General features: G+C 48.2%; 2 protein-coding genes across 9 annotated transcripts in view; one reads left to right on the top strand and one right to left on the bottom strand.

Annotated features, from left to right (window-relative positions):
• Positions 1–19,362, top strand: part of TTLL5 (tubulin tyrosine ligase like 5) — a 158,097-nt gene extending 138,735 nt beyond the window's left edge. For 5 of the 8 annotated variants that reach the window (XM_054199318.1, XM_054199320.1, XM_054199319.1 and 2 more), the window contains one exon: positions 196–1,413. In XM_054199318.1, coding sequence (XP_054055293.1) covers positions 196–362 — 167 coding nt within the window. In that variant the 3' untranslated portion in view covers positions 363–1,413. Of the gene's footprint in view, positions 1–195; positions 1,414–1,625; positions 7,961–18,258 lie in introns of those variants that run through there. The other 3 variants (XR_008466039.1, XR_008466038.1, XM_054199317.1) reach the window with 3 other exon arrangements.
• Positions 11,727–26,896, bottom strand: TGFB3 (transforming growth factor beta 3). Its single transcript, XM_054199323.1, has 7 exons — positions 25,902–26,896; positions 20,115–20,278; positions 18,637–18,766; positions 17,010–17,117; positions 16,027–16,198; positions 15,297–15,450; positions 11,727–12,892 (listed from the first exon to the last, which is right to left on the bottom strand). Exons 1-7 carry the CDS (start codon positions 26,614–26,616, stop codon positions 12,734–12,736), a joined length of 1,602 nt encoding a protein of 533 aa, XP_054055298.1. The 5' UTR covers positions 26,617–26,896; the 3' UTR covers positions 11,727–12,733.
• Between the last annotated feature and the right edge of the window lie 590 nt (positions 26,897–27,486).

The following is a 27,486-nucleotide window of genomic DNA, read 5'->3' as shown; positions in this document are numbered from 1 at the left end:
TTTTCACACAGTAGCTTATTAAGTTAGGTTTTGTCATACTGATCTGTGATTTCATCTGTTATTGTAGAGAGAGGTTTTGTGACAGGGAGATCCAGATGTCTCGTGATGGCTGAGATTTGCAGAGCAGCGCAGCAGTTTTTCCCACAAAATAGCCCCCTGTGATTACTCAAAATCTTTGCTTTGTGCTTTTTCCAGCCTCTGCTCACAGAGAAGGACGAACACTGAGCCACCAGGTGAGGAATCCAGGGTGTTGCTTCAAATATGGGGCAAAGGAAAAAGCAGCAGTGACTTCATACAACCACTCTCCCGTAACACCCAGGAAAGAGCGAAGAGGAGGCCCTGGTGAGAGGACAACCCACTGAGGAGAGTACTTGAAAATCTGTGGAAGCTTGTGACACACCTGCAAGCTGAGGTGAATGATTACCTCTGAGAGCTTCTGCTGCTGAATCTTGGGGTCCCTTCCTCCCACCTCTTCCTGATCACTATCTGTGAGATCTTTCTATAAGGCAGAGGTCCTCCAGCCGTCTGTGTGGTTGGTTGCCGTCTTGAATTTTGGCCCAGAGCCATAGAAATGATTGGTTTGAATAAAGTAATTTTGCTTGTTTTGGTTATAATTTCAGTTATTAATTCACAGCCCCAAAATATTTTCTGTTGTTATATTGGACAGGCTTTTAAATCTGTCTTTATGTTTCACTGTTGGATGCTTGTGTTCTGTGTGGCTTATTTTTGTATTTTGATTTCTGTTTGTTTAGGCTTTATAAGCTTTTTAAATTGGCTGATGTTTTCAGACCCAAGCTTGAACCCTGAGGCCCAGGTGGCTCCTGTCAATTGCAGTGTAGTGGTGAAGCAAATGCAGCTTGGTGAAGCACTCCAGTTAAAATTTGCCTAATGCTATGAAAATTAATTTGCTTGTGTTAGAAAACAAAATCAGCAGCTGGAAAATGTATTGGAGAGAAGATCCACCCATCCTTAAAATGAACAGGAAACAGCTTCAGCTCTGGCTCTTTGTTGGTGCCAGGTTAAAGGAGAATTTAGTATTCTGCAACTTCTGCCTTGTCAAACAGCAAGTGGTAGGACTGTAATTCTCAAAGGGTACAAAATCTCTTGTTGTTTGTATCAGAGCCCTCTGATTGGATTCTAACAGCCTGTTTGATCTGTTTTCTTATTCCACAGCTCCCCTGTCATTTCTAACCTGTATAGTCAGTGTTAAGAGATCATTCTCATGTGTTGGCAAGTAGATAATGATCAACCCAAATGTCTGACAGAAGAAACCGTGTCAGGGGGGGAAAGTGTTTTATCTTGAAATGATCGTGTTCATGTTCAGTCTTGGATTGTGCATATTTTCTGTCATTCAAGACCAGATAAATAGTAAGAAGATGAAATAATTATGTTCATACCCCATTAGTTTCAGTATCGCTTGCTCCAGGCATGAATTCATCGGACAGAACATGCATTTTTTCCTCTTTCTGTTCCACTCGTGCATATGATAGACATTGAATACTTCATTTGTCCAAAGTGCAGTTCTCTGATGTAGGTGTTCCCTTTCTTACTTCATTGGCTTATTTTTCATTTTCTAGACAGTCATGATCACTTCGTGATCTGTTCACTTTGTCTGTGTTTTTCAGCTCTGTTCCTCAAGAATCTCCACAGCATTTGTCTGCTGCCTGTGCCACGATCACATTTCATCAGTGACCAAGAGATTTGTAAAATCTTGTGAAGTTACTTTCAGATCATATCCCTTCTATCTGTAACCATTGCATTCCACCCATGGATCTCTGAGATAGATGTCTCTACTGGTGCATCAAAGTTGTCAGCTCATTATTAGTTGCAGAAGTTGTGACTTCAAACTTCTGCACGTTCTCACCAGCTGTGGGCTTCAAGACCTTGGGTCTGTCTTCTCATAGCCTACTCTGCTAGTTGTGGTATTGGCTATAGCCTCCAGCTCTGTTCGCGAACTGTTGGAGGGGCTATTTCCCTATAACGTTTAGCTTCAGTAAATAACAGATTCCATTCCCTTCTTCCTCCCAGGGGATCTGAGTTATCCTTATTCCACTGGGTTTCATGTGCAGGACCAAGTAGCTATAGGATATACATCCTTGTGGAACCACTATCTCTGGTTTTGTTCTCTAGTTTCTTTGCTCAGGTTATCACAGCCACCACTGAAAACTGTAGAGAGGTTTGGAGGATAGAGATTTAAATGCACAGTTAGCCCCAGGAAAGGTGATTGTCTTTAGAGGATCGTTGGCAGAAACAGCATTCTTACTTGTCTGTCAAATTACCAATTTGTGCTGGCTGCTTATGAACATAGGTTAATTGTTTTGTCACCTTTGCTCGTCTCCCACGCCCTCATTTTGGGATAATGATTTGTACACAGTTATAGCCAGCACGTTTTCTGAACTTTGCATTGCATGTTCGATGTAACCAACTCCACATCTGTAACAGTGATGACTTAGTAGCGGTGTATCAGACATCTTGTCTCTGAAATATTCGGAGAAATGCACATTGCAGTCTAAGACTCTCATTTCAAAGGGATGAATTTTGTCAGCTTCAGCAGCAGTGAAGTCTTGCATCCTTTGTCCCTGGAAAATTTTTCTTCTGCTTCCAACAAATAAAAAAAAAAAAAAAAAAAAAAAAAAACCACCAAAAAACAGGGATATCAAGACTGGTCCTTTTACCTCAAGCCAAACGCCTAGACCTTGAACTCATGTTCAGCCTCAGTAGTGTTAGGGCAGCCAGAGCATCAAAGGAAATAGCAGTATTCCTTTGCCTTGGGCACCTGCTGATCCCAGCTCTGAGCACAAACACTGTTACCTTGGGAGTGTGTGCAGTAGAGAATCAGGAACAAATCCTGCGATTCTAGCCTCTTATTTTTTCCATCTCTGTGTACTACTCAGCCTGGAGTCCATGTGTGTCTGTGCATGGTGGATGCTGTGTACTGTACATGTGTATTTTGTCTCTTTGCAGCTCTGTTACCTCCATGTCTGTCCCTTTTCAAAAACCTCTCAGAGTGCTTCAGTTAACAGTTCTGTGCTGTGTTTAGGTGATGAGCATACCACCACATTAAAAATTAAGGGAGTAATGTTAGATTCTCTCCTCTTAAGAAGCAGCTGACTTGTACTCTGTACGTGAAGTATAAAATTCACTTTTACATGGTTCATCTTGGCCTTTTAAACAGGCTCACAAGTCACGTGAGTGCCATCAATGGGAGGTCATGTTGTGACGCTAGATAGATCACTTAGTCTTGGATGCCAATGAGAATTTCCATTTTCAAGACTAGATATGCTTTTGGACAATCATGGATTATTGGAAATGCTCCTCATTATGGTGCCTGGAAGGTCGATATATGTATCTCTGATACTGGTTCCACACTGTGGCAGGAGGTTTTGGTATCAAGATCTTTGTTTACTGGTAGGAGTCTCAATGCCGTACCTCTTCCTCATACCGGAATATGGATAGTCTCCGTATGCATGGAGTTGAATGGCTGGCAGTGCAGGACCATTCCTCCTCTTTATTTGTGAAGAAGATCATCGACTTACAGATGAGTTTACAGAACAGACTGGATTCTCAGCTTGCATTCTTTCGGGCCTGTACCTTGTACTAATACAACAGTTCCTGTCATTTTGGATTATTTGCTGGAAACAAAAGTAGACTGGCTTCTGACTTACTCTTGTTAAGGTTTACTTGATCAAACTTCCAAGGACTTTTTTCTCAGTCAGTCCTACATTTGCTGCTCATGATAACCCTGAGCTCACTGTTTGAATCTGGATGGTTATTTGCTGGTGTTTAAATAGTTGGATTTTTTTGGTTGCAGTAACTGGCTGATTAATCCTCTTCATACTGTTTCCCTTGGACATGTTATTCCTGTGGATCTGTCATGAGTTGCTTCCAAAAGAAGCCTCTGAGCTTTACTTGAATCTGGGACTTGACCTCCTTTTCTTCTTTCTAGAACCTCCTGTTTCTAGAGCTAAGATGTCCTTGTTTATGCCAAACATCAGGAGGACCTTATTTTATCTTTACAGAATCAGATCAGTCAAACAGTCCTTGAGATCTCTTCTACCAAGAGCACAAAACTTAACGTTCATAGTTATCTTCATGCAGAAAGTGGTTAATTGGAAAAGAGGTGGGCAAGGAGGGCAGTAAGGGTGAAAAGGGAGTAATTGCACACAGTCTTGCCTGTTAAAAGAAGTAGGAGCATCAAATGAAACTAAAAGATGTCAGATTCAAAGGGAAAAAGAAAAAGGGGGCATGCGTATGATTATTTTTCACAGTATGTTATTCACCTGTGGAACTCCTCGTCACAAGATGTTGTGGATACAAAGGAAGTATGTGGTTTGAAAAGACAAGTAGACAAATCCATAGAAAAGTAATCTATTAGGGCATATTAAATATTAAAACTAAAAAACAAGCAGGAAGTTTCTAAGACTTTTCAAGTGACTATTCTGGAGAACTATCATAATGTGCTGTTTCAGATTTTTAGCTTGTCTGTCAGGCGTGTGCTCTTGACCACTGTCAGAGATGAGAGGTAGGCTAGATGGTGTTGTAGTCTGACTCTGTATGGACATTTTATTTTGACAGTTGCAGTACAGCCTACTAGAACAGCCAAGGCAAAGCTGCCTTCCATGACGGTGGCATGTTCCACCAGAATTCAGTCTGTGGTGTTAGGTTCTCTAAGAAAAGTCTACATTGCTGACATCTGCCAAATTGTCATATGCAGCTTGTCTACACCTTCACCTGGTTGGGCGCTATATATTGCAGAGGCTTTCAGAATGATGAAGCTCTTACAAGAGCATACAGGACACCAAGATCCACCTCTAGACAGTTGTGATTTGGGGGGAAAGTAGGTTGCTGTCTGGAAGTCATCCATGATACGATGTTTGTGAACAGTTAATCGCTTAAATATGGAAAAGAAAATTACCACTAACCAAAGCTCTTAAGTTATCTTATTCATTCACATTTCAGTTCTCACCATCTTTGTCTTCCAAAGTGCTTGAGTCCAGAGCACCTTCAGGGTGAATGTGCACAGCCACAGCACATCTTCAAGAACTACAGTACCTGGTAACTTTTCTTCCCACTTTAAAACCTTTTCCAAAGAATGACATTAAGTTTCCTTGCTGCCTTAGAGATGAGTAGTTAGGAAACATGAGCTGATCTTCTCCAAAACTGTTGGATTCTGAGTTTTTGCAACAACCTCTCCATGCAGTTTTAACACAGAGGACAAACTCCACTGAACTACAGGTGACAAACAAGACAGCAGGTCTGCCCTGAGGAGTCTGCTCTCTCTATTACCTTGCCAAAAATAGGATTTTGCCGGCCCGTATTGAAAAAGAGGTTTTCCTGCTGTTTCCAATTTAAAGGAAAGAGTTCCGCAGATCACTGCGGAGATCCTGGTGTAAAGCCTTTGCCAGTGCTATTCAGTGAATCATAGTGGTTCCCTAGGGAAAAGAGTACACTTAACAGGGCCTCTTCTCTACAAGTCCACGCCTACAGCGCACACAATGAGCTTGAGAAATTTCATATTCTTTGAAAAGGAGTGGCTTCTTTATCTGACCTATCAGACAAAAAAATTCAGTTGGCCTTAAAAAGCCAAATTTGATGCAATTGTTAAGAATTTGGGGGCTGTTAAAAATGTATCTTTTATTACCAGAATTTTTATTGCTTGTTTGGGGCAGGTGGAAGAGGTGCTGTTATCGCTTAAAAGCAATTTCAGCATTTGGCCCTTTGCCTACTAGTGTTCTGGGATGTGCAGCAGAAGACAATCCCAGAACATTAATTTAAATTGGTGTCCCTGCAAGAGTATTTTAGAAAATCTCATTTCACTGTAGTGTAGCAAGGATAAAGTGTAGTCTCCTTCCCCCAGACTAAGAGGAGACAAGTTACTGTACTCAGTCTAGTTATGTTTACGAGTCATAAAATCTCCTCAAAAAATGTTTTGGGGTTAATGATCTAATCCCCGTATCTTGAGTACTACCATGTCAAAAGTCAGGAAGGGATCTTTGAAAAGTTCCTCTATTGCCAGGTACAAATGTTTGACTGTCATAATTTCCTCGTTCTACTATAACTTTTTTTTTTTTTCTGAGGTTGGGGAAAAAAAGTGACAAGGGATTTTTTCACCACTGTTTCCAGTAATTACTATATAGGATTCACCTCGTGTTTTTTCAAGTGGTTTTGCCTTATTTATATGACCTTCTGAAAAGGTCACACTGTTTCAGATATATTTAATACATCTAGGATGTCTGTGCTGTTCTTCAAGGTGTGCAGATGGACAGCTGTGAACTTACTGGAAGGGCAAATGAAGCTGTAGGCACCCCATTAGTGCCACTAGTTGCAGTACTTATGCTTCCAGTTGCATGATGCTTTCTCCCATTCAAATCGGGGTTGTCTTCCCTCCTGAAAGTGTATTTTCTCCACCATTTCTAATAACAGAAATTCAATGTGGAATACATTTTGTGTATGGTGTCAGCTAGGAATTTTTTTTTCTTATCCACAGACCTACAAAACTCCTGTCTCCATATGTCTACTGAAAATTTCTCATTAAAAATACGTAAGAATAAAAATTGGTGGCTCTTCCTGCCAAATTGTGGTTCTGCAAGTTTCTTAGGTCTTTTGAATGATGGCTCGGCTGAGGGCAGGTGAAATTGATAAAAATGGAAGACAATTTAAAATGCGTAGTCAGCAGATTGTAACTGCTGCCATACCATACTTCCCTGAGGTTTTATTGCCATTTTCTTTATTTTGTTTCTCTTTCGTTGTTTGTTCTGGTTGGTTGTTTTCAGTTCTTCAGATTAGCACAATAGAGCACTTAGAGTGGTAGTACCCAAATAAGATCTTCAGATCCTGAAGTATAGTTAGGGATTTCTGTAGCAAGTGTCCTTTGAGGGGGCAGATTTCAAATTGTGTCACGCAAGGCACCCTGGTGCAAGCTGGATGTCTTCCAGAGACTCTTGTTGTGAGTCAGACTGTCTGCTACTGCTTTCCCCGACAAGTGGAGTTTCTTACAAATTCTTGTGAAAACAGTGGAGATCTCCCAAGCATCTAGTCTACCTGCAAGAGGGTTTCAGCAGTTCAAAAGATCATAAATTTTTGTTTCAAGAAAGGACCAGAACATAGTTACGAAGACATTCCCCGGTCATTACACTACATGTATTGAACAAATCCTGTAAGATTTGCCCCTGGCTGCACAGCAAATCTTTGTTTTGTCTGCTTCCTGAAGAGGATAATAACTGCAGGAGAAAAAAGAAATCCTTTCTGAAGAATGTCAGGAAATCTCTGGTTTGATAAGACCCAGCTGGCTTCTTTCATCAAGTGATGTACATGCACTGGCCATGATATATTATTATAATGCCTCACGCTGATTTCTGTATGTGATGAATGAATATCTGTAAACAGCTAGTGAGAAACATCTGAGTGTTGGCAGACCAGAAAAGGAAGTCACCTTTGCTTTCTGCAACATGCATAACCCCTATGTGTAATTATTTCTTGCATCGGTCTCTGTGGACTGCAATGAGGTATCATCTTGCCTAGCCAGCTAAGTGGAATGAGAAATGAAGAACATCACCCTGCACAAAGACCACAACCCCCCTGAAAGGGGGAGAAATAAATCTTTGTCTTCAGAGGATACCACTTGAAAGATTGGTATTCCTTGGTATAATTCAACAGTGCCAGCATATACCACAGGGGACAGAGTTTCTGCCTGAAAGCTCTTCACTAAGTCTGCAGGATGTGGGAGACCAATAATGGGGGGGGGGTTTGTGTGTGTGTGCCACAAACCACAGCTGTAAAGAAACCTCTATTCTGTACTGCATATAAAGGTCCTTACCCCTAAGTGTTTTCCATGAAATCATAGTCCAGTACTGGAAAAGGCCCAGCTGCTTTGGTTGAATGCCTTCAGACCTTCTCTGCCATCTTCCGAATGCAACCTAGCCCTAGATAAGAATGTTCTAAAAGCAGCCAAGTAGCTGAGGTCTGTAATCTTTGAAATTAGTCTTTCCTGGAAACACACTGTGACATCCAAAGTACTGTACCGTATTCTTTCTGAAATTATGGGCGTAAGTGGCATCTCAGATGCATTATTGTCATTTAGAGAAGTAAGAGAATGGCAACCATTGGTCAGCAATTTTCATTTGCTGTATTTCTGTTTGATGTGTCTGACTTCGTTTTGAAGACAATCTATTTCCCAATGAGTAAAACTGTCTCTTCTATGTTGACTTGTTGCATGATAAAGGATCTTGCATTTGTACACGGCATCTGCAGCCTCTCTTCAAGAGAGTACAAAAGACACTGAGCTTAGTTGCTTCTATCTGTGTCACTTCTAGAGTTCATAAAAAATGAACCAAGGCTTAAATTACTTCCCTGTATACAAAAGAAAATATTGGTAAAGCAGAGACCTGAAAGTCCAGGTGTTCTCTTACTAAACATCATAGTATGCATGTTAGTTATTAATTTTATACAGCTTTTGACCAATATATTTATTCTAGTGATTTTTGAGTGTAAAAATTTTAGTAGATGTTATTTTTGAAGAATTAGAACGCATGTTCTCCTCTTTGCACTGTATCCAAATTGCTGCTGTTACTCTAAACCACAATTAATGTGGAGGTTATAGGCAGCCCATAAAACCATTTATTGGTTTGCACTACGACAAATCAGTATAGTTTTGCAAGCGTGTAGGTGTCACGCTGTTGGCTCCATATGTATTGAAAATTGCATTTTCTTGATTAATTTCATTGCCTTTCAACCACCTGTTAAGAGAAGACAACCCAGTACTATAGAGTGGATGTTTTGCGTGCCACTAGAAACACTTGTAGTGGACAAAAAATCTTTTCTGCACAATGGAACTGGCCCTAGAGCTGCGTCCTTCTCACCCTGTGGTACTGAACCTGCTCTGCATTGGACCCCAGACCATATTGAAGACGTCTGCCTTATAAGACATTGCAATGGATCCTCTTCTGTCATGGGATGTCTGACTACTTTACAAAGTAGTCTGAGCCTGGAGACCTCCTGTATTTGTGCTCTAATGAGGACACTAGTCATAGGTAAGGAAAGCTTCAGAGCAGTGTAGAAATGTAAGAAAATGATCTGTGAACTGAGAATGGAAATTTGGTAGCTACAACAGAGATGTGAGACATCACAGGACAGAGCAGAACAGAGGTATGGTGTTGTCAGAGGAGCGGACAGGTATGTTTGTCTTTTGTATCTTTTATTACTTTTGGACATGGTTCATCTTTGTTTACTGTGTATACTGATATCTGTTGTTATGGAAAGATGAAACAGAATGCAGCATATCCCAGTTCACACAGTAGTAACGGGGATGTACTACTGCTTTTTGTAAGTGCAGTGAGATAGCTAGAGACCGTCCAACCCAAAGACCAGGGACAAAGACTCATTTAGCCGGCAAAGACTGTTTGCTGAAATACCAATGTACGTTCCTGTCTGTACTGAAGCAGTGTTCCTTGCAGAGCTCTATAATGCACTACAGCCTGAAAAACAAGGTGTTCAAGTTCAGGTCTAGGCCTCTTGCATGCTGGAATAGAGTGTGCCACAGAGAAGCAGGGACTGCACAGACGGTCGTTTGATCATCTGTGTAGGATCTGCCTTATGGCAGTGCAGAATAGGGGTTTTTTCACTCTTTCTAACCATTGATCTTTGTTAGACAGTGTGCTGGGATTGTTTTCATCAGCTTTTGCTTGTTCCTGGGGACAACAAAAGGGAACTGTTGGGAGCTGTATTCAGTGTTGGCAGTGAAGATCCCACTTTTTCTTTCCCATTGTTTTCCTCAATTTGCCATCTAGTAACAGAGCATATAGAGAACTGCCTTCTGCCTTCTCACACAAGTGTCCTGAAACGTTTTGGTAAGCCTGCACCCAGGAGTGTATTCAATGTGTTATTAACCCCATGTAGATAGTTTCGTTTGTTGCTGAATTATAGCTAAAACACTCTTAGAAAAGCTATTTTAATTGTAAGAAAACGAACAGATCCTGTCTCACAAATCTACTTCTCAAATGTTGCTAGGGAAACAGAGGGCTGGACAGAGAAGCAGAACTGAAATGTGTCCGTTTGACTTCAAGGATTACTGGATCTATGAGATTACCTTGTCCTTACTGGCTGGATGCCCCAAGACTCTTGTCCCCTGATGCTGCATTGTCATTTTGCCTCCTTTCCAAGGAGATAAACAGCTTGGCCCTTGTGCCACCCCTCCCTGCCACTGAGGAGCAGCAGTGAACTGGGGCTAGTAAGACAGACCCACTTCAAGGGGCTTGCCAGGGTTAATCCGTGGGTGGTTCTGACGTGCTCCAAGTGCCACGTAGGACTGTGAGCTGTGCAAGTGTTCTAGCTCAGCTCTTTGCAGCTCCCCCTTCTTAGTTTTTTGGTTTTTTTTTTTTTTTTTTCCCCTTTACTAGCGAGGAAGCCCTTCAATTGGATGGGCAGCAGAGCCAGCCTAGGGCTCAGGAGGAGCAACGACCAAAGAACAGGCTGCAGCTTGTAAACCAAAACCTCCCCAGGGACTGCTGCTAAAAGGAGATTAGAGAGAATTCCTACGCCATTTGGCATCTGGATTTTCCCCCCAACCCCCATTACAGCCACTAAATTTCTGGCCTGTCAGCATGGTAGTGTAATCATAATGTATTTATTTGCTCCCTCCTTGGGGAGGCGAGGGGGAAGCATGGGCATGGAGAGCTGCACCAGGTCACAGTAATACAGTAGTGCTGCAGGACTGGTCAGAGCTGCACCTTTCATCATCACACCCATGACAGGTCAAGGAGCCCCAGAGAGATGAAAGGGATAGAGCTAAGTGCTGGGGAGTGCCTCTGTCACACCATGTGTGCACCAGCCAGGTTGGCAGGCTCCCTCTGCTGACCCACCCTTTCTAACCTCTAGCATGCTGGTGATGGTGCAGGAAGGGTTGTTTATAGTTTATTAAAATGTTTGAGATTACATGTTACGGCAGCCTCATGTGAGGTATATGGAAGCAGCCGTTATTGTGAAGGGCTTATGGAAGAGGTGAATTCTGAGTTGCCCATGGGCAGCCCTGGCCATGAGCGATTAACCAGCTAGGTGTCATTTTACACTTAGTTGCTGGGGGCCAGGGGACAGAGAGGAACCTCTGTGATCCCTAGAACATGACTTTAAGTAGTTGTGGTTTGGAGTCAGAGAGGCAGCCTCTGAGTCTCATGTGGCATGCAAGCACCGGAGTTTTTTACCCTTGGGTAAAAATGGGTAAAAATGTCTGAAAAAGACCATTCTTTTAAAAAAGTATTCTTGCCTGGGCAACATCTGTGAGCTTTTTATGAGCATCTACAATGTTCTCTGTCAACTGGGAGGATGGGTGTGTTATTTACCTGCATGTACAAGTCTGCACTGGCAGACCATATATATTCAAATGGACATAGGACATTTGTCAGCTGTGGCAACTGTACTGCCCTGGTTATTTAAACAGTATTGCTGAAAGTGTTTTACATTTGAGGGGAGCTTCATATGAAATCTATCAAAAGCGGGTGCCAGAGGTGATGTACATGTCTGAAGGACATGGGCGGGACAGGGCACATATACACCAGGCACGGTTTGAGTGTACCAAGGAATTTCCATTCTGGGGCTCTCTGGCTGACCTAAATTCTGCCTGTTCCTTTGAAGAGACATTTTGGAAAGGGGAAGGACTTTAGACTGACTGAGTATGCCACAGCAGTAGCAGTTTAAAAACAGCAAACCATCTAACCCTCCAACAAACAACTTGCTTGTGAAAAAAAGAGCATCTCCCCCCTCAAATATTTATTTTTTACAATGTTTTTGAGATTACTATTTTTTAAGTCTTGGCAGGTGAGGCCTGGGCCACGTTCAGGTCATCATGCAGAACACCCCAAAGCACCTCACAAACCACAACAGACAGGAGGTCCTCAGGGTGTATCAGCTCACAAATGAATGGGCCCAATATTCAGGTACCCAGAGATATTGCTCTTGCCCCAACCCAGAAATGATCTCTCAGAAACTCCAGGAAGGGAAAAGAGCTGAATGGAGACACCAGTCCCTCTGAAAATGGACTCAGCACCCTCTTTCCTTGTATTTGCCCACCCTCAGCAGGCTGGCTGGGAGCCTTGCAGTTTGCATTTAGAAATGAATAGCCAGGATCTGCCAACTGAACTTACAGGTTTGGCAGACGCACACAGAGTTTCAGTTGCAGGACTCCTGGATCACACCTCTGAGGAACAAAAGTCTAAGTGTATCTCTGAGCATTTCTTCTCTCAGCAGCTTCCCTTCTTGGTGCATTTTCTTTCTCTAAAGAAACTTTCAGGGTTTCCTCCTACAGGGGAAACCTTTAATTCTTCAGGCCAGTGGGGAGGGCTGAGGTCCTAAGGTAGCTAAAGCTAGAATAGAAAATATCTCCCCATTTCCATTCCTTCTGCTCTTTCTCATTCCCTCGCTTTCCCAGCTCAACCACCCAGCATTTAAACACAGCAGTTCCTCCAGCCTATCCTTCTCTTCCGCACCAACTGTCCAGCCATTTTGAAGTGTGTGGCCTTCGTGTCACCAAAGTAACTCCCAGAAGGAACATGACACTGCCAACAAGACCAAGAAATGTTCCAAAAGAGATCCCCAAGGGCTGCCAGACCATAAGCCACAGGGTTTGGCACTTGGCCCTCAGCATGCGTAGTCTCTGCCCCGCAGTTCCTTTTGTGTTGGCCTGGGAGCAGGAGAGTGGGTGCTGACAGTTTCTCTCTTGGCTTTGGGCGGGCCAGGATGCCTTTCAGCTGCACTTGCAGGATTTCACCACCATGTTGGAGAGCTGCTCCACTTTGGGGGTCCTCCCAACATAGTACAAGATAGTGAGCGGCTCCAGGTCCTGGGGTACGCAGCAGGGCGAAGCAGATGCCTCAGGGTTCAGCGTGTTGTATAAGCCCAGCACCTGCAGAAACAAAGCAAATGGGGTGACAAAGTCAGAAACATGTTTCAGTTGGCTGAGGACAGGAAGGGACTGCAAAGCCAACCGGTCTCTAGCTGTTTAGACTGTGCTTACCAGAGGGTATTTCCTTGAGGCGAGCAATACTCCCCTGTCACTTCCCGATCATGGCCTGCTTCTAAAGGGTGTCACCTGCCCTGGCCTGACTCTTAAGACTTTTTTTTTTTTTTTTAATTGTAGTAGCCTTGCTCTGTGGGTGATGCCTGAGAGTTGAAGGAGTTCAAGTAGTTGTCTCCTTTCATCTCTAATTTGATATGGTGGATAGAGTCACAGTTTTTGCTTTTAACAAGGCTGGGTGTAACTAGCCTGGAGCCACGTTGTCTTGGGTTCCATTAAAGAAACCAGAAGAAAAAAGTGCTGCCTATTTCAACCAACATCTCTAGATAGCGCTGGATGGATGCCAATCCTCTTGAGTATCCACAATTCCCTCCTAGCTTTGAACTGTCTGGTGCTTTCTCCCTCCACTCCATCCTCCAAGTCACTACACTATAGCACTGGAGCCAAGAGAGCGTCCTGTGGGACCCCACTGGATTCCTCCTCCCAACTGGCCCCAGCCCACAGATGACTGTACACTTCAGCCATGTAACCACTCAGAACAGTTGCCACGTTTCTTGCCAGAGGTGGCCACTTCTCAACAGGAAGCAGCTTCTTGAGTTGTGGGGCCAAAACATGATCTCACCTGCACTACTGTGGTCTTGTTAGTGCTTATTTGGTATAAGTGACAGGGTTTGGCACATTGTGTTTTACTACTTTAGTTTGGGGATGAGAGGTGCTAAGAAAACATCCTGTTCTACCATCCAGATCCATGTAATCACAGTCGTTCTGGTGGAAACTCTCTGGGATACTCAGAAAGTCCCCCTGGCTGTACCACAGGGGTACCACATGCTCTGGGGCTGCTCTACTCAACAGAGACAGTAGGTTAAACAGACTGGTGAGAAATCCTCTTTTTACCGTGTTTTTTTCCTTGGTGGTGCTGGCAAGCTGTCAGCAGCTATATTGTTCTAAAGGTTTCTTGGATCACTCAGCTGACCTTAACACTTGATGGTTTCCTTTCTTGCGCAAGAAAAGAACATTAGGAAGGAACCATTCTAAATTCTTTCTCTCACACTGATTCGGTCCAGTTATCTACTAGAGAGCTTCTCGGGTCAACCAGATGGTAAAGCTACATGCCCATTACCCTTTCAAAGCTGTTCATTCCCTTGCTTTGTCTTCTGCTTACTGTCCAGCATCTGTTCACTCCTTCATTCCCACAGATTGACTGTTCCCACTGGTATTAGTCCTTGAGCTTCAGCGAGTCTTGCTCCTGTGCAGACTCTCAAGCTGTCACGCAACTTAGCATCTTTTCTGCAATATCATGTTTACCTAGTTATCTATTCTTTGGCTCAATCTGCTTTTTCCTGTAACTTTTTTTAGCGAAACCTGAAGCTAAGCTGCTAGTGAGCTGCTGCATTGTCTGGATTTCCGCCTTTTCTGTGGACAGAAGCACAGGATTTTCCTCTGGTTTTTCTTGCTTCAGCAATGGCCTGCCTGCTCCTTAGTTTGTCTTCTTCCCTTGGTACTTCCCCCTTGCCTGTGCTTTTCTATTGCTTTTCTTCCACTGTAGAGTGTGTAAGAAAACACCAGCCTCAGGTGGTATTCTTCCCAAAGACTGCCTAGTGTACTCATGTTAAACAGTGGTTATGCGTAAGTTACCTAAAGACATTTGCTTTGTGCCAGTTTTTACTCATGAACAACACTGCCTAGTAGGTTCCTCCCCGCCATAGGTCAGGTGGGATTTATACAGCTGGAAAGGATGCCTGCGCAGAAAGGAGAGCTTACTGCATGGCTATGTTCACTTCTGGCCACGGACACAGATTTCCCTTCATTTTCAGGCTATAGCTGCCCCTGAGGTAGCAGACGACAGCTGCATGCCATGACACAACAGTTTTGCACAACAGCCTGGCACAGAGCATAGAAAAATCCTCTATCCAGTGCAAACTGCAGGAGAAATTTAGGCAGAAGATTATTACCAGAGTTGATGTTTGATGTGAACAATTCAGTTAATACCCTGGCCATTACCAAGTATGTACCCTAAAACCATCAATCCTGCTGTTTCACATCTTATCCAGGAGACAGCAGCATCCTACTCCTTAACATTTGGCTAGAAGCATGGACTCAGTATTGACTCCAAAGGAAGCACCTGTTCCCTGCTGAACCACCTAGACTCTTTTCTGCATTTCCTTGGACAGTTTTTTTGCAACTATTGATCTGAACGGCTTTTGCTGCTTTGAAGAGACTAGGTATGATCAGACTTAAGGAGGAAGGGGGAGTCACAGCCACAGGCCCTGACAGGATAATATACTGGATATACCGTGCTGTGAGTGGTGTCTGCACTGCGGAGGTACGGACAAGGGCCCGAACAAAAGTTAGCGAAGTAGCCCTTAGGCTCATGGACCCATTTCCAGCCAAGGTCCTGCCGGAAGTCGATGTACAGAGGACGCACGCAGCAGTTCTCCTCCAGGTTCCTGAAACACAGTATAGAAACACAGTGAATCTAAAGAGGGGCCTTGTATGTGATTGTGTGGTGCAGCTTCCTGAGCAGGATGAGTAGCAGCAGTGCCCAGTGGGAGGTGGTGTCTGCCTGCGCCAAGCGCAGAGGAGCGGCACAGGCGAGCAGTGGTGGGCAGCTCAGCAGCCGGGTGCTGCTTGTGCCCGCCAGCAGGCGGCTTCACCACTGGCCCAGGGAGGCAGCACCTCACGCGCCCACAAGCAGCACCCAGCTGCTCTCTGGCACCTGGAACTAGCAGGGGGCCATCGCCGGTCCCTGCCCAGGCTGTGCTCCAAGAAGCCACTTGCAAGTATCCCTCTAGCCAATGGCACAGCCAGAACCACACAGTGACTCTGCTGAGCTGGCCAGCGTCCCCTTCTTGGACACCACGAGGAGCATGTGGCTGAGCTATGCTCCTCATGTGGCCCCTGTGGCACCATGGTGACTAACGACCCCCTTGGAGAGCTCTGCTTTTCCGGGTGGCATGGCGACTTGCCAGGCTTGCCCACCTCAGACACGGCACATGGTCACTCCAGGCAGGATTCTCACTTACCGGAAACAGTAGTTGGTATCCAGGGCCCGTTTCTTTCTCTGGCCTCCCAGCGCTGGGCTCTCCAGCCGATGTGGGGGTAACATCATCAGGATGAGGTGGGGATTATGCAAGTCTTTCTGCTTCTTCAGACGCCCCAAGTCCCCACGGCCATAGTCATCCTCACTATCAATGCCTTCAGAGGAAAAACAGGATCCACAAAGAAATCAGTGTGGAAGTGGAGGATGCAAAAAGACTTTTCAGTGCATTTAACGCTCCCATGCCTGCCCTTGAACCAGGTGAAAGTTTTTAAGGCATCATGTCCACTTTGGGACTTCTTCCCTCACCGGGACCCCTTTACTGCTGGTGAACCTGACTGCTGCAGGCCTGAAATAGAGGCTTATGGGCCACCTGTTTTACCATTTGCAAACTGATGGTGGGGCCATTAATCCATCCCACTCACTCCTGGCTTCCCTCCCAGGACAGGCAGGAAGATGAATGGTTTAAAGAAGATGTCAGATCATTGGCACTCCGCAGAACAGCCTCAGAAATGGAGCCTGTGGGGGCCAGTGGCTGCAGCCAAGGGCTGCAAGCCAGGAGGTTCCTAGTTCTTAGGCCAGCCAAGCCACTGACTCTCTGGGCCACCTCACACAGGATGCCTGACTTCCTTGTGTTTCAGTCACCCTAACTGGAAAGCAGAGCCTCTGTGGAAATCTGAGAAGGCATCAAGCTGAACTTCCCAGAGAGACATGAAAATACAGAATTATTCCTTTCTGCAGACAATCGTGCAAACCCACCCAGCCTCCACTTACTTTCTTCCATTTCTAACCTATGTACAAAGTGGATACACCTATATAATCAACATGCAGACCCAGATGTGTATGCTTAAGCCAAACGTTATGCAACATAAAACGCTCAAATACACAAAGCAAGACCTCGGGTTTTTTCTTTAGATACACCAGGCTTTCCCTTCCCCAACAGCCTCCCATAACCCGGCTCTTTATCACCTTTGAACTTGATCTCCAAGACCTCATGCAAATTCTCCAAGATGTCCCCGTTGGGCTGAAAAGTGTGGCAAGGACAGTGTATGCTAATTTCCAGGCCAAGGTTGGACTCTGCAAAGAAGATGACTCTGTGAGAAACAGTCTTCCTCAGCTGGGACAGCTCCTGGCACAGGGAAGTTTCAGTGAGGACATGTACTGTGGTAGCTCCTAGACTATGGGTCGGTCTCAAAGTCAGGGATGCTATCAGAGTTGGGGAACAGAAGCTGCCTTGGAAAGGAAAACGGGAAGCAGAATCTTGCAGCTCCACCTGTGCCAGAAGCTTTGCTCTTGCTAAAGGGAACTTCCTGGGCAGGTGAGAAGGGTGCTCCTGGCTACGTTTTTTACGCTATTCAGCATCCAAAAGGATTTGTGAGTTTCAGGGAGCTCCACTGGAAAGCTGCCTTCTGGTGTCTGTGTTAAATCAGTTTTGCCATCCTCAGTACCTGTCTACTATCTGGTTTCTGGTTAATGTCTGAAGGAGAGAACTGAAAATGAGTGAGTTGGATATGGACAAGTAGTTTCACTGGAAGCTTTTTCTCAGCAGCTGCAACCTCCTGTTTTGTTGAACTGCTAGCAGTCTAAGTCACACAGACTTTCCAGAGGCAAGTCTATTTTCATAATAACTTCCTGGACCAGTCATGCTGTGTGGGCCTGACTAAGGGAACACAAGACTCTTATGAAAGCTCCTTTTTTATGTGGTGTCATGAATTAAAACATCTGGCTCCCTCGGGCATTGACAAGGTGCCTAGCACCTTTTTTCCGAAGCTCTGTATACTCTGTGATGTCTTGTCAGCTAGACTGCCTGCCCAGAGCTCACTGCAGTTCCAGCCCTGAACTCCAGCCATCAGGACATGACTTAAATTGCTTGAAAAAGGAGGAGCCTACAAGCTCACAGCTTACCCTTCCAGGGAGCGGCTGCTTGCCAGTACCTGCATTCCAGTTTTCAGTGGCACCTAGCTTCTATCTGTGAGGCCAATCCAGCTGTGAGTCACGGTGCCTATGCTCCAGCTGTGAATGGAGTCAGTGTTCTTGCTGGGAGCTGCCCCATAACTATCTGTTGGGCTGCCCAGTGGTGGCAGAGGTATGTTCTCTGCAGTGCTAAAGTCTCCATCTGTCTAGGTGTGTCAGCCTCTGGTATTTCCTCACCTTTATACCTGCCAAGCTGTAAACAGCTAAAGAAACCAGTATTCTTTCTGTTTTTTTCCCCTACTAGATTTGCTGCAGTCCACATGAAAATTAAACCAGAGCAATCCTCATTGTTTATGTATTGCACGTTATAGTATAGACAAGCAGAGGGGTCCCCCCTGGGCTTAGAATCGAAGAACCAGAAGAAGTCCCAGCATCTCAGTGAAAACAATTTTCTCCTCCAGAGGATGAATCCTCGTTCTGACTCAGCCCACAGAGCTACACAGTGGAGACTCCAGGACAGAGCTAGGAATCTAGCAAACGTCACGCACTGAGGTAGCTCTCTGGGGGAAGGCTTGTTCTCAGACTGAAAGAAGCTGTTCCCTATGTGAGCCAAGTTCACGCAAAAAACATTGATCCACATTTCTATGGATGCCTGGACACCCAGCCCAGCTAAGACCCCTACCTCTGTGCAGAAGCCACTCACGCACAGTCTCGGTGACATCGAAGGATAGCCACTCAGGGGAGCCCCGTGTCTGCACATTCCTGCCACTGAGGTAGCGCTGCTTTGCTATGTGCTCATCCGGCCGAAGGATCTGCATCAGAAGGAGTGGTAGAGAGAATCAGCCGGTGCTGTGCATAAGGAAGGCATAGCCTCGAGTCTTTCTTCTTCCACAGCTTGCTAAAAACTAATTCAGAAGGCTGGACCTGGCAAGTGAGACACCAGGAATATCCTGGCACAGGTGAGGACACGTTTCACAAACAACCTGAACTCCAGAAATCTACACAATGCTTATTTCTGTGTCCTAAGCAGCATGCCTGTCTCAATTTATCCTTGTTTTGGGGCACATATCCAGAGGCAGACGCACACAGCAATGGATCTAATGGGTGGTTTTGTTTCTGTATATACCTGTGGGATGTGGGTCTGGATTTCAGACTAAAACTAGCAGCAGGCATCTTGCCACAGGTCCCTTGCCCAGCAAGTCTATGGAGTGGCATTTTCATGTGTCCTACGGTCTTCAGCTTCTGTCAAAACAGACCAGGGCTGATGAGGTTCGGAGACCTCTCCCCCTGCTCTGACATTTCTTCCTGCTTCTGGACAAACAGCCACAGCCTGTGCAAGGCGTTCCTTCCTGCAGGACCCCAGGTTCACTCCACAGAGCACTGAACCTATGGAGAAGCTCCGGCATTGCCTTCATGTCAGTTGTGTCATCTGGTGGAGAATTGCTCTGACCTTTGAAGCTGAATTCCAGGAAGTCCTGAAGAGCTACCAGCCACAGGGCAATTTTAGCTGCACTCTTACTGCAAAGTGGACAGACACCAGCTTGTGGGAATGTGCCGCCTGGATGCTAAACTGTACAATTAGTCCAGCCTAAAACCACTTCCAAACCTGAACCACACCTTATTCTGACAGGGGAGTCCATGGGTTCAAACCAAACTCCAGAGAAGTACCTGAATTAACGGTGGCATGAATTGTGCCCCTGAGGAGCTGCTGCTGAAGGGAACATTGAAAGCAAGTGTTACTTTTCCAGTAAATCACTGACGACAAAGAGCGCTCCACCCATTGGATTAGCACCAACTGTATTGTGACAGTCAAAGGAACAAAACTGCCAAGGGACCTAGGCATGGAGATGTGACAGAAGGGTCAGGGCTCCTCCACTGGTGAGAGGCAGCTCCCTTCTCAGTGCAGCAAAGAGCTGCAGGGGGCACCACGCCAGGGTGCTCGGAGCAGCCAGCCAACGTGAGTGGGGAAAGGACAGCACCACACTGTAAAAGGAAAGAAAGGTGACTGTATCACTGCATATGCTGGAAGAAACCTGGGGTACAGCATAGGATTTCTTCTCTCTCTCTCTTCTGTGCCCCTGCACGTATCAGTTGAGGCAGCCATTAAGGAGCCAAGCAATTATGGGCTCAGGCACAGGGGAAGGCGAGAAGAATACTCACCTGGAAGAGCTCAATGCGCTGCTCGCTGCGTTTGGAGCTCGGGTTGGGGACACGCAGCACTCGAAACTCAGCCCGGAACAAGTTGGTGCTGTTCTTCTCTGCCGAGGACACATTAAAGCGGAACACATTGGAGGTGACACCTTTTGGACAAATGCCCAACTCATCTAGGAGAAAGAAAGATGGAAAGACTGAGAACCATAAGTCAGAGGGGTGGGATCTCAAATAAATACTGTCTGAGAAAGAGCTTTCCAGCAGAGGCTTGTCATTCAAACATCTTGCCACTGTGAAGCATGGCTATCTAGCTAAAGATAATACAGGATGAATTCACTCAGATTTGATCTACACTGCAACATTTTGCAAAATCTTCCCACTACTGCCACCATTATTTCAATGCTACAGGCCAGAGAATCAGAAGAGATCAACCACAGTAGTTTTAATATTATCTCTTCTAACTCTGTTCATCAAATGTTGCTACTGCTCCCAAGTCTGCTGCATCCAAAATGACAACACCAGCCAAGGTGATGGGGCAACCTCATTTGCAGCTAGTAGGGGCCGTTCCCAGTAGCTATGATGGTGTGACTCTGTTCATGCTGGAGGCATGAAGCCACACAGGAGGTGATCCCATTACCACTGAATCTTCATTTTATGAACCTTTACATTGTCTCCTAAAATGAAAGCCAGCCAAGTGTCCAGAAAGCATGAGGTGTGGAGGACTTTGGGGGGGCAATAACTATTCAGTGTGTACTGAAAGAACTGGGTTTTAAGATCAGTTCTCACATGTGACCCGGAGAAGGAATTAAGGAATAGTACTAGATACAAAGTTCTTCAGGGACAGAGTATTAGTGCTGAGAGGCCTGCAGAGATCAGACACATGGGCAGGAAATAACACAGCAATTCTCTGCCTTGTTGTGTGCTGTTTGAACAGGAAGATCCATTTCACAGATGCCCCAAAAAAGAGTAGGTAAAAGCTATGAGGTCCAAAACAAGAGTCCTCAAGAGAAAACAAGCCTCTTCACTGGGACCATTTTAGTCCCATGGAAAAGTCTTAGTTGTCACTGTTGTTCCTCTCCTATTGACCTCTATTAGCCCTCAAGGTTCTAGCATCATTAAGGCTTCCTACAGACAAGACACAGCAGCTCCTGCTCTACACCCAAGTGCAGGTTTGCGGCCCTACAGAGCCTCTCATATGACCTCCAAGTGTTGTCCAATGCAAGACGGGGGCTGTCATGTCAGCTGATATTTAAATTGTTTTTAAACAAAAAAAGAAACAGAAACAAAAACTATCACCTGTTCTCAGCCACAGCTCCAGCCTGTGACAAATAGGCTGGAAGCCCTAGTTGAAGCAACCTTCATTTTAGATTACTGGAATCATCCCCTCTCTGCTCAACACCACCACTATCTCCCCAGGGAAACAGCTTCTGAAGACGGGATAGTGTGAAACAGTGCCTGAGCACAGAGGTTCACCTCCCGTGCCAAATTCTGGTTTGAGCAACACTGGTGCACTTCCAGAGTCATCTCCACGAAGACGAAGGTCTTCCTCTCATGCTACGCTCAGATTCAGCAAGCAGGAGCCTATCAGTTTACAAGGATGCCTTCTTACAGTGCTGAAGTTTTACTCAAGAAGCTAATGACCAGATGCTCACATTGGGCTTTAATTGGCAGGGGTTTTGTCATTTGTACTACTGACTGGAACAGCTTTCCTGTACAGGAAAGGCTCTGGCTGCTATTGAAGAGATAGACATTCGGTAATCCCTGGAGACCAGACCTCTTTGCAGCCATGAGCTGGTATGCTCAGCCCAGCAACCCTGCAGTGCAAAGAGTACACCAAGCCACACAAGGACACCCCCTGTGGGGACTCCACCACTGTGACCAGTTCTAGGCTTTATGCCACAGAAAAACAGCAGAAAACCCAAGCTCTGATCTCATTAAATGCCCAGAGGCACCTTCCTGGCTGAAGTCATAACACTGATAACTGTTCTGTGTCCTCGATCTAGGCAGATACTGTGTTTTAATACCCCTTTAAGCTGTTTTGCACTCCTAGCCCTATTAATAGTGCTGTTAACACCTGCCCTTTCATTTCAGACCTGCCTGCCTGTCCACGAGGGGTGTCCCAGTAATCATCAGAAATGCCTTTCTAGATCAGACCAGTGGTCAGCCTAGCCCAGTATCTGTTTCCAGCAGTAGTGTTTTATCTGCCAGTCTATTTAGAGACTGCAGACCTGGTCTTACAGCACAGTGCGGGTTACAGGTAAAATAATTCATTGTTTATCATCTCCATAAGATTTTTGGCTGTTAGGTAGCCATGGTGGTAAGACATTACTGTATCTACTGTATTTTGCCTGGTGTCCCCACTTTGCCTTCTGCCTACTTCAGCAAGGTGCTGGTGTCTTGGGAGACCTTCCTAGTGGAAATAGTAATAGCTATCTTCCCTTCCCTAAGAAGTTGTTTCATGTTCCCTTCATACCCTGGGAACAAGCTCCCTGTGAAGGGGAGATGGAGCTGTGTTCTGTGTTTCACTCTGAACACTGTGAGGTTGGAGCCTGCTTCTCATAGCAGGGTGTCCGAGATACAGGACTGACTCCCAGTAAGCTGACTCCTTTTGGGCAAAGTACTTTTTGCAAGAGGTCACAGGCAAAGGAGGCAAGGTGGTTTTTCAGGAAACTTGGTCCAGTCCCAGCTTAGGTGTGTTAATCACACTGGAATCCGGACGTGTCCACCTACCAGCACAGAACAAAGCCTGAAGGCAATATCCCTGCAAGATCTTCCAGTCCACAACACTCAGTGGCTGTAACCAAGCCTGGAGACAGGGAATCTGTGACACCCTGTGCACCCGTGCCAGGCTATGTCTGACACGACAGGATGTATCCTCATGATCAGACCCTGCTATTACTGTGGAGCAGCAGACAGCCCAGAGCTGTTGACTGCACAAACAATGAAACCAGTAGCCTCTTAGCATGGACAGTGTGATACAGGGAGCAGGTTCTTTTGGGAGCTTCCCTCTTCCTACCACTGCTCTCAGCACGGTGCAGGTTCTCCACATGCTGACGATCCTACACAGATGCTGTTTCTGGCAAGCCCCAGGAAGGCTGATGGCTGCAGTTAAGAGTTTGATGTCAAAGAAGGGCAGGCTGTCTGTCAGCAGGTACTGCCTCACTCCATGTTACACCATTGGTATGTCAAGGTGTTTCATGCCAAAGCTGCAAAACTTTAGAGAAAAAAAAAAATCCTTCTGGAACTCTGCAGGTAGCAGATTTGGAGGGAAGAGATGCTTGGCCCCAGTGACCCATGGCTTTAATTGCCTTGTCTCTCAAGCTGGCTTGCAAAAGGTCATCTGTTTTTCCTCAGGAAGATAAGCAAAGCCATTGCAGGACTGTTGGAGATGCTCCCTGAGCTTGAATCTAACCAAGTCTGAACCCCCATGAGTTTTAGGAGATCCCTGAAGTGAATGGCTGGTCAAGAGCAAGTTATTCTCTGAAAGAAAGTCCCTTATAATTCAGGCGATGTGCCTGAGAAGCACAGCAGAAAGACCATTTGAGTCACCAAACAGCTCAGAGAGGGATGGGGAACCTGGTCCTGAATATCCTTCCTTCCTAGGAGGGGGCTCTCCCCGCTGCTATTTTTGCTCCTCAGCTCTCCTCACTTTTGGGTCTTAAGTCTTTCAGAAGGATGAGTTCTCTGAGCCTATGAGCCACTTAAGTAATAGTTTGGAGCTAGAACAGTTTGTGTGCACACGCATTTCAGACTCGTCTGTATTGTCCTCGTGGTTCCCTCAATGGAGCAGTCCTCCCCTTCCCTCCCAGAGGAGACTGGCTTTGGCTCAAGAGCATGCTCTGAGATCACCACCTGGCAGAGTGACAGAGTCATGGGAAAGTTGAACATCAGCCACTTCTGAAGACACAGGGCCAAATCCAGCCACGGTGTAAGCGATGAAACTCCACAGGTTTCAAAAGGAGCACGTCTCTTGACACCATGGCCTGTCTGGAGCTAGTCTCTCCCACTGTGACCCAATTCCAAAGTTCCCTCTTTCTCTGGGTGGTGGCATCTACAACTGCCCACTCCCAGGAATTCAATCTCAGCACTACTTGGTCTTTTGAACCCACTGCTCAGCACCTTGACCCAGTGTCCTATGAGGAGATGGGACAGGTTCATTCATTTCCATAGGAATTTTCCCCAACGCACAGTCAGTCCTCACTGCTCCTTCTCGTGCACCACATGTCTTCATTACTCTTTCCCCTCTACTTTATCCAAATCCACTGCTCTGACTTCATTTCCTGCTGTTGTGCTTTCCCAGTTTCCTTCCCCAAAACACACTGGTTCACAGTGTGGCAGTACTATTTTGCACAGACACTTGGTTTCCCCATATATTTTTAGAATTCACAAATGACACTTCAGTAGGTCAAGAATGCTGAAATACGGGTAAGCTGCTAATACCCTGTGCACTTTCTGTTCCTTGAGTCTTGGTGTCTCCTGAGCTAAGAGCTAATCATATAACCAGATGGAGTGCAGTCTGCTAGAGCTTAAGTGAAATTTTTTGCATTACCACATTGTAGCTCTTATTCCGGCTCATCTCATGTCAAGATTAACATGAACCTGGCAGAGTAACTGCATTCTGCGGCTGCCTGCACCAAGTCACAGCTCCTCCCCAGAACTGCTGGCATTCACACTGTGTCCCCAGCATGGCACTACTTCACAGGAGGACACCCTGGATGGTGGTATGACTGCATGCCCACCAACATCTTCCAATCCTAAGGAGTCCCAAGCACAGACCAAAAGGATTGCTTGTGCCTACATGTGCTCAGCATCTGCAGTCTGCTTGGGCTTCATGTCTGCTCAGTCTCTGTCTTTGCATCTGCATCTGCTCAGCTTCTGCACCTGAATCTGTTTAGTGTCTGCATCTGGGCCTGCTCATCATCTGCTCCACACCTGCTCAACATCTGCCATGTCTCCTCAACGTGTATGTTCCCCCGGGGGTCCCCTTCGCACCACGGTCTGCTTTGCACCTGCTCAGCATCCCTGTTATCTTCTGCTCGCTCTCCGAACCCTCAGGCTATCCGAGTAACGCCCTCGACAGTGTCCTCCCGGCAGCAGTCTCTTCACCAAGCGCCTCTCCACCTTCTCTACAACCGCTGCGGGTGCTGCACACACCAAACAGGTTGCCTGTATCGCTGCGGCAGCCGCTGGAGCTCCAGCAGGGAGGAGTTCGTCTACCTGCTCGTCACCCGGACGCCAGACCTGCGCCTTCTCCTGGCCCAGTGCGGAGCACTCGCCCCCAGACCAGGTGCCTCCTCTCCTGCTGCGTCCCCACCTCCCCTCTGCCCCTCTCTCCTCCCCTCCCCGCCTTCCCCCAGCCCCAGACACGGGCTTGGCTCGCTGCTCCCCGCTGCGGCCTGGGCCGACGCCGCTGCCGGACCCCGCAACCCACCGCCGCCAGCGCCCACCTCCTCCTCCACCTGCGGCGGAGCCGCTGCCCGCCGAGCCCCGCGCCGTCCTGTCGGTGCTCCGAGCGCTGGCCGCCCCGCGCTCACCCCGGCCCCGGGACAGCGGCGTGCGCCCCCCGCCCCCACTCGCCCCCGCACCCGAGCGCGCAGGCAGGCGGAGACGCGCCCCCCCAAATCTTGGCGGCAGCCCCCTCCCGCCTCCGCGCTCCCCGCCCCGCCGGGAAAGCGGCCCCTCCCGCGGGGGCCCGGCGCCCCTCGGCCCCGGCCAGCCCTCCTCCGCGCCCAGGGTCCCGGGCAGCCTGCCCCGCGGGCGCGCCACCCCGGGGCGGGGGGGGAGCCCAGCACTTACTGTGCTCGGGGAGGCCCTGGATCATGTCAAATTTATGGATCTCTTTGGCATAGTATTCGGACTCGGTGTTGTCCTGAGAGCAGCTCTCCTCCTTCTCCTCCTCCATCTCCTCCAGCAGCTCCCGGGTGCTGTTATAGAGGGCCAGGATCTGGTAGGGCACATGGGCCGGCCCCACGGTCTCCGGGGGGCTGGTGAGCCGCAGCTTGCTCAGGATCTGCCCCCGGATGGCTTCCACCCTCTTTTTCTTGATGTGGTCCAGGTCCAAGGTGGTGCAGGACGACAGCGAGAGGCTCACGGTGGCGAAGCTCAGCAGGGAGAGCAGCACCAGAGCCCTTTGCACGTACATCTTCATGTGCGAGGGGGCGGCGGAGGCCCCCGGGAGAGACCTCCGGGAGTCGGCGAGCGGGCGCGGGGGACCGGGCGGTGTGCTGGCGGCAGCCTCCCCAGATCCCGCAGGCTGAGGCTTGGCGAGGAGGTGCATGAACTCACTGCGCCGTGCGCGACTCAGGACTTCCAGGAAGAGCTGGCAGCGCTCCGCAAGGAGAAGCGGCAGGCGCCGTGCCTCGCCGCGCCGGGCTCCTTCCCCATGCGCCGCCCCGCGTCCCGCGGAGCCGGGGGCGCCCCGCCGCGCCGCGCCGCCGCCGCACGTGTCAGCGGCCCGCGCCGCCCCGCCGCCGCGGGGGGAGCGCGGCGCCCGCCCCTCTCGCTGCACCATTCATGCCCCCGCCGGGCCCCGCGCCCTACATCGCCCGCTGCCCCAACCCCGGCTCCGCGGCACCGCGGCGCTCCCCGCACGGCCGGGAGCGGCGCCGCCCGCGGTCTCCGCTGGCCGCCGTGCCCCGGCCGCGCACCGCACCGCGCCGCCCCTCCCGCGCACACTGCCTCTGCCCCGGCCCCGCCGCTGAAATTTTATACCTCCCTCCCATGACGTCCCCGGGACGGGGCTCCGGCGGGGGAGGGAGCTGCAAGCCCGGCCTTCGCCCGCAGCACCGCGCTAATGGCTTCAGCAGCCGCGCAGCCACCGCCGCCGCCCCCACCCCGTCCCCCCTTCCCCCGCCTGGCCCCGCCGCCGCCCCCCGCACGGCCGCCGGCGCCGAGCCCCCTTCGCGCCCCGGGGCCGGGCCCCTCGGCGGCGGGGCGGCCCCGCGCGCCCTCCGACGTGGCCGCCGCACCGCCGCGGCGGCGGCGCTTGGGCGCCCTCTGCTGGCGCCGCCCGGGCAGCGGCGGGCGCGGGGCGGCGGCGGCCGGGCCCTTCGCGGTGGTCCGCCCGGCGCGGGGAGGCCCCTCCCGTTTCCAGCTGCGAAATCGCATTAAAAGCGGCTAAAAATACCCCAAATACTTTCCTGATGTGGTTTGTTTCCGAGGGAAGGAGGGGCCGGGCGCCGCGCTGCGGGCGAGGGGGGCTGTGACAGCCCCGGCGGGGCCCAGGCCGGCGGCGGGGCTGGCGGGCCCGGCGGGGTCGGGGGACGGTGTCGGGCAGGCAGGGTGAAGCCCTGCGGCTCCGGGGGCAGGTGGCCGCTAACGCGCTGAGGAGGGCCCTCGCCGTGGCAGCCTTCGCTGCGGGGTCGGGGCTGCTTCGGGCACC

The sequence above is a fragment of the Rissa tridactyla genome, chromosome 4 (assembly GCF_028500815.1).
Source record: "Rissa tridactyla isolate bRisTri1 chromosome 4, bRisTri1.patW.cur.20221130, whole genome shotgun sequence".
In the NCBI taxonomy this organism is placed as follows: domain Eukaryota; kingdom Metazoa; phylum Chordata; class Aves; order Charadriiformes; family Laridae; genus Rissa; species Rissa tridactyla.
This window is presented reverse-complemented; position numbering and strand designations above follow the sequence as displayed.

Bases quoted from the DNA above. Each gene is read 5' to 3' on its own strand.
- TGFB3 (XM_054199323.1), bottom strand. From the start codon at position 26,616: ATGGTGCAGCGAGAGGGGCGGGCGCCGCGCTCCCCCCGCGGCGGCGGG. The intron at 17,118-18,636 runs GTAGGGGTCTTA...TCTTCTTTGCAG, and splicing joins TGAGTGGCTTCTGCACAGAG to AGTCCAACCTTGGCCTGGAA. The intron at 16,199-17,009 runs GTGATAAAGAGC...TTTCCTCTGAAG, and splicing joins CTTGGAGATCAAGTTCAAAG to GCATTGATAGTGAGGATGAC.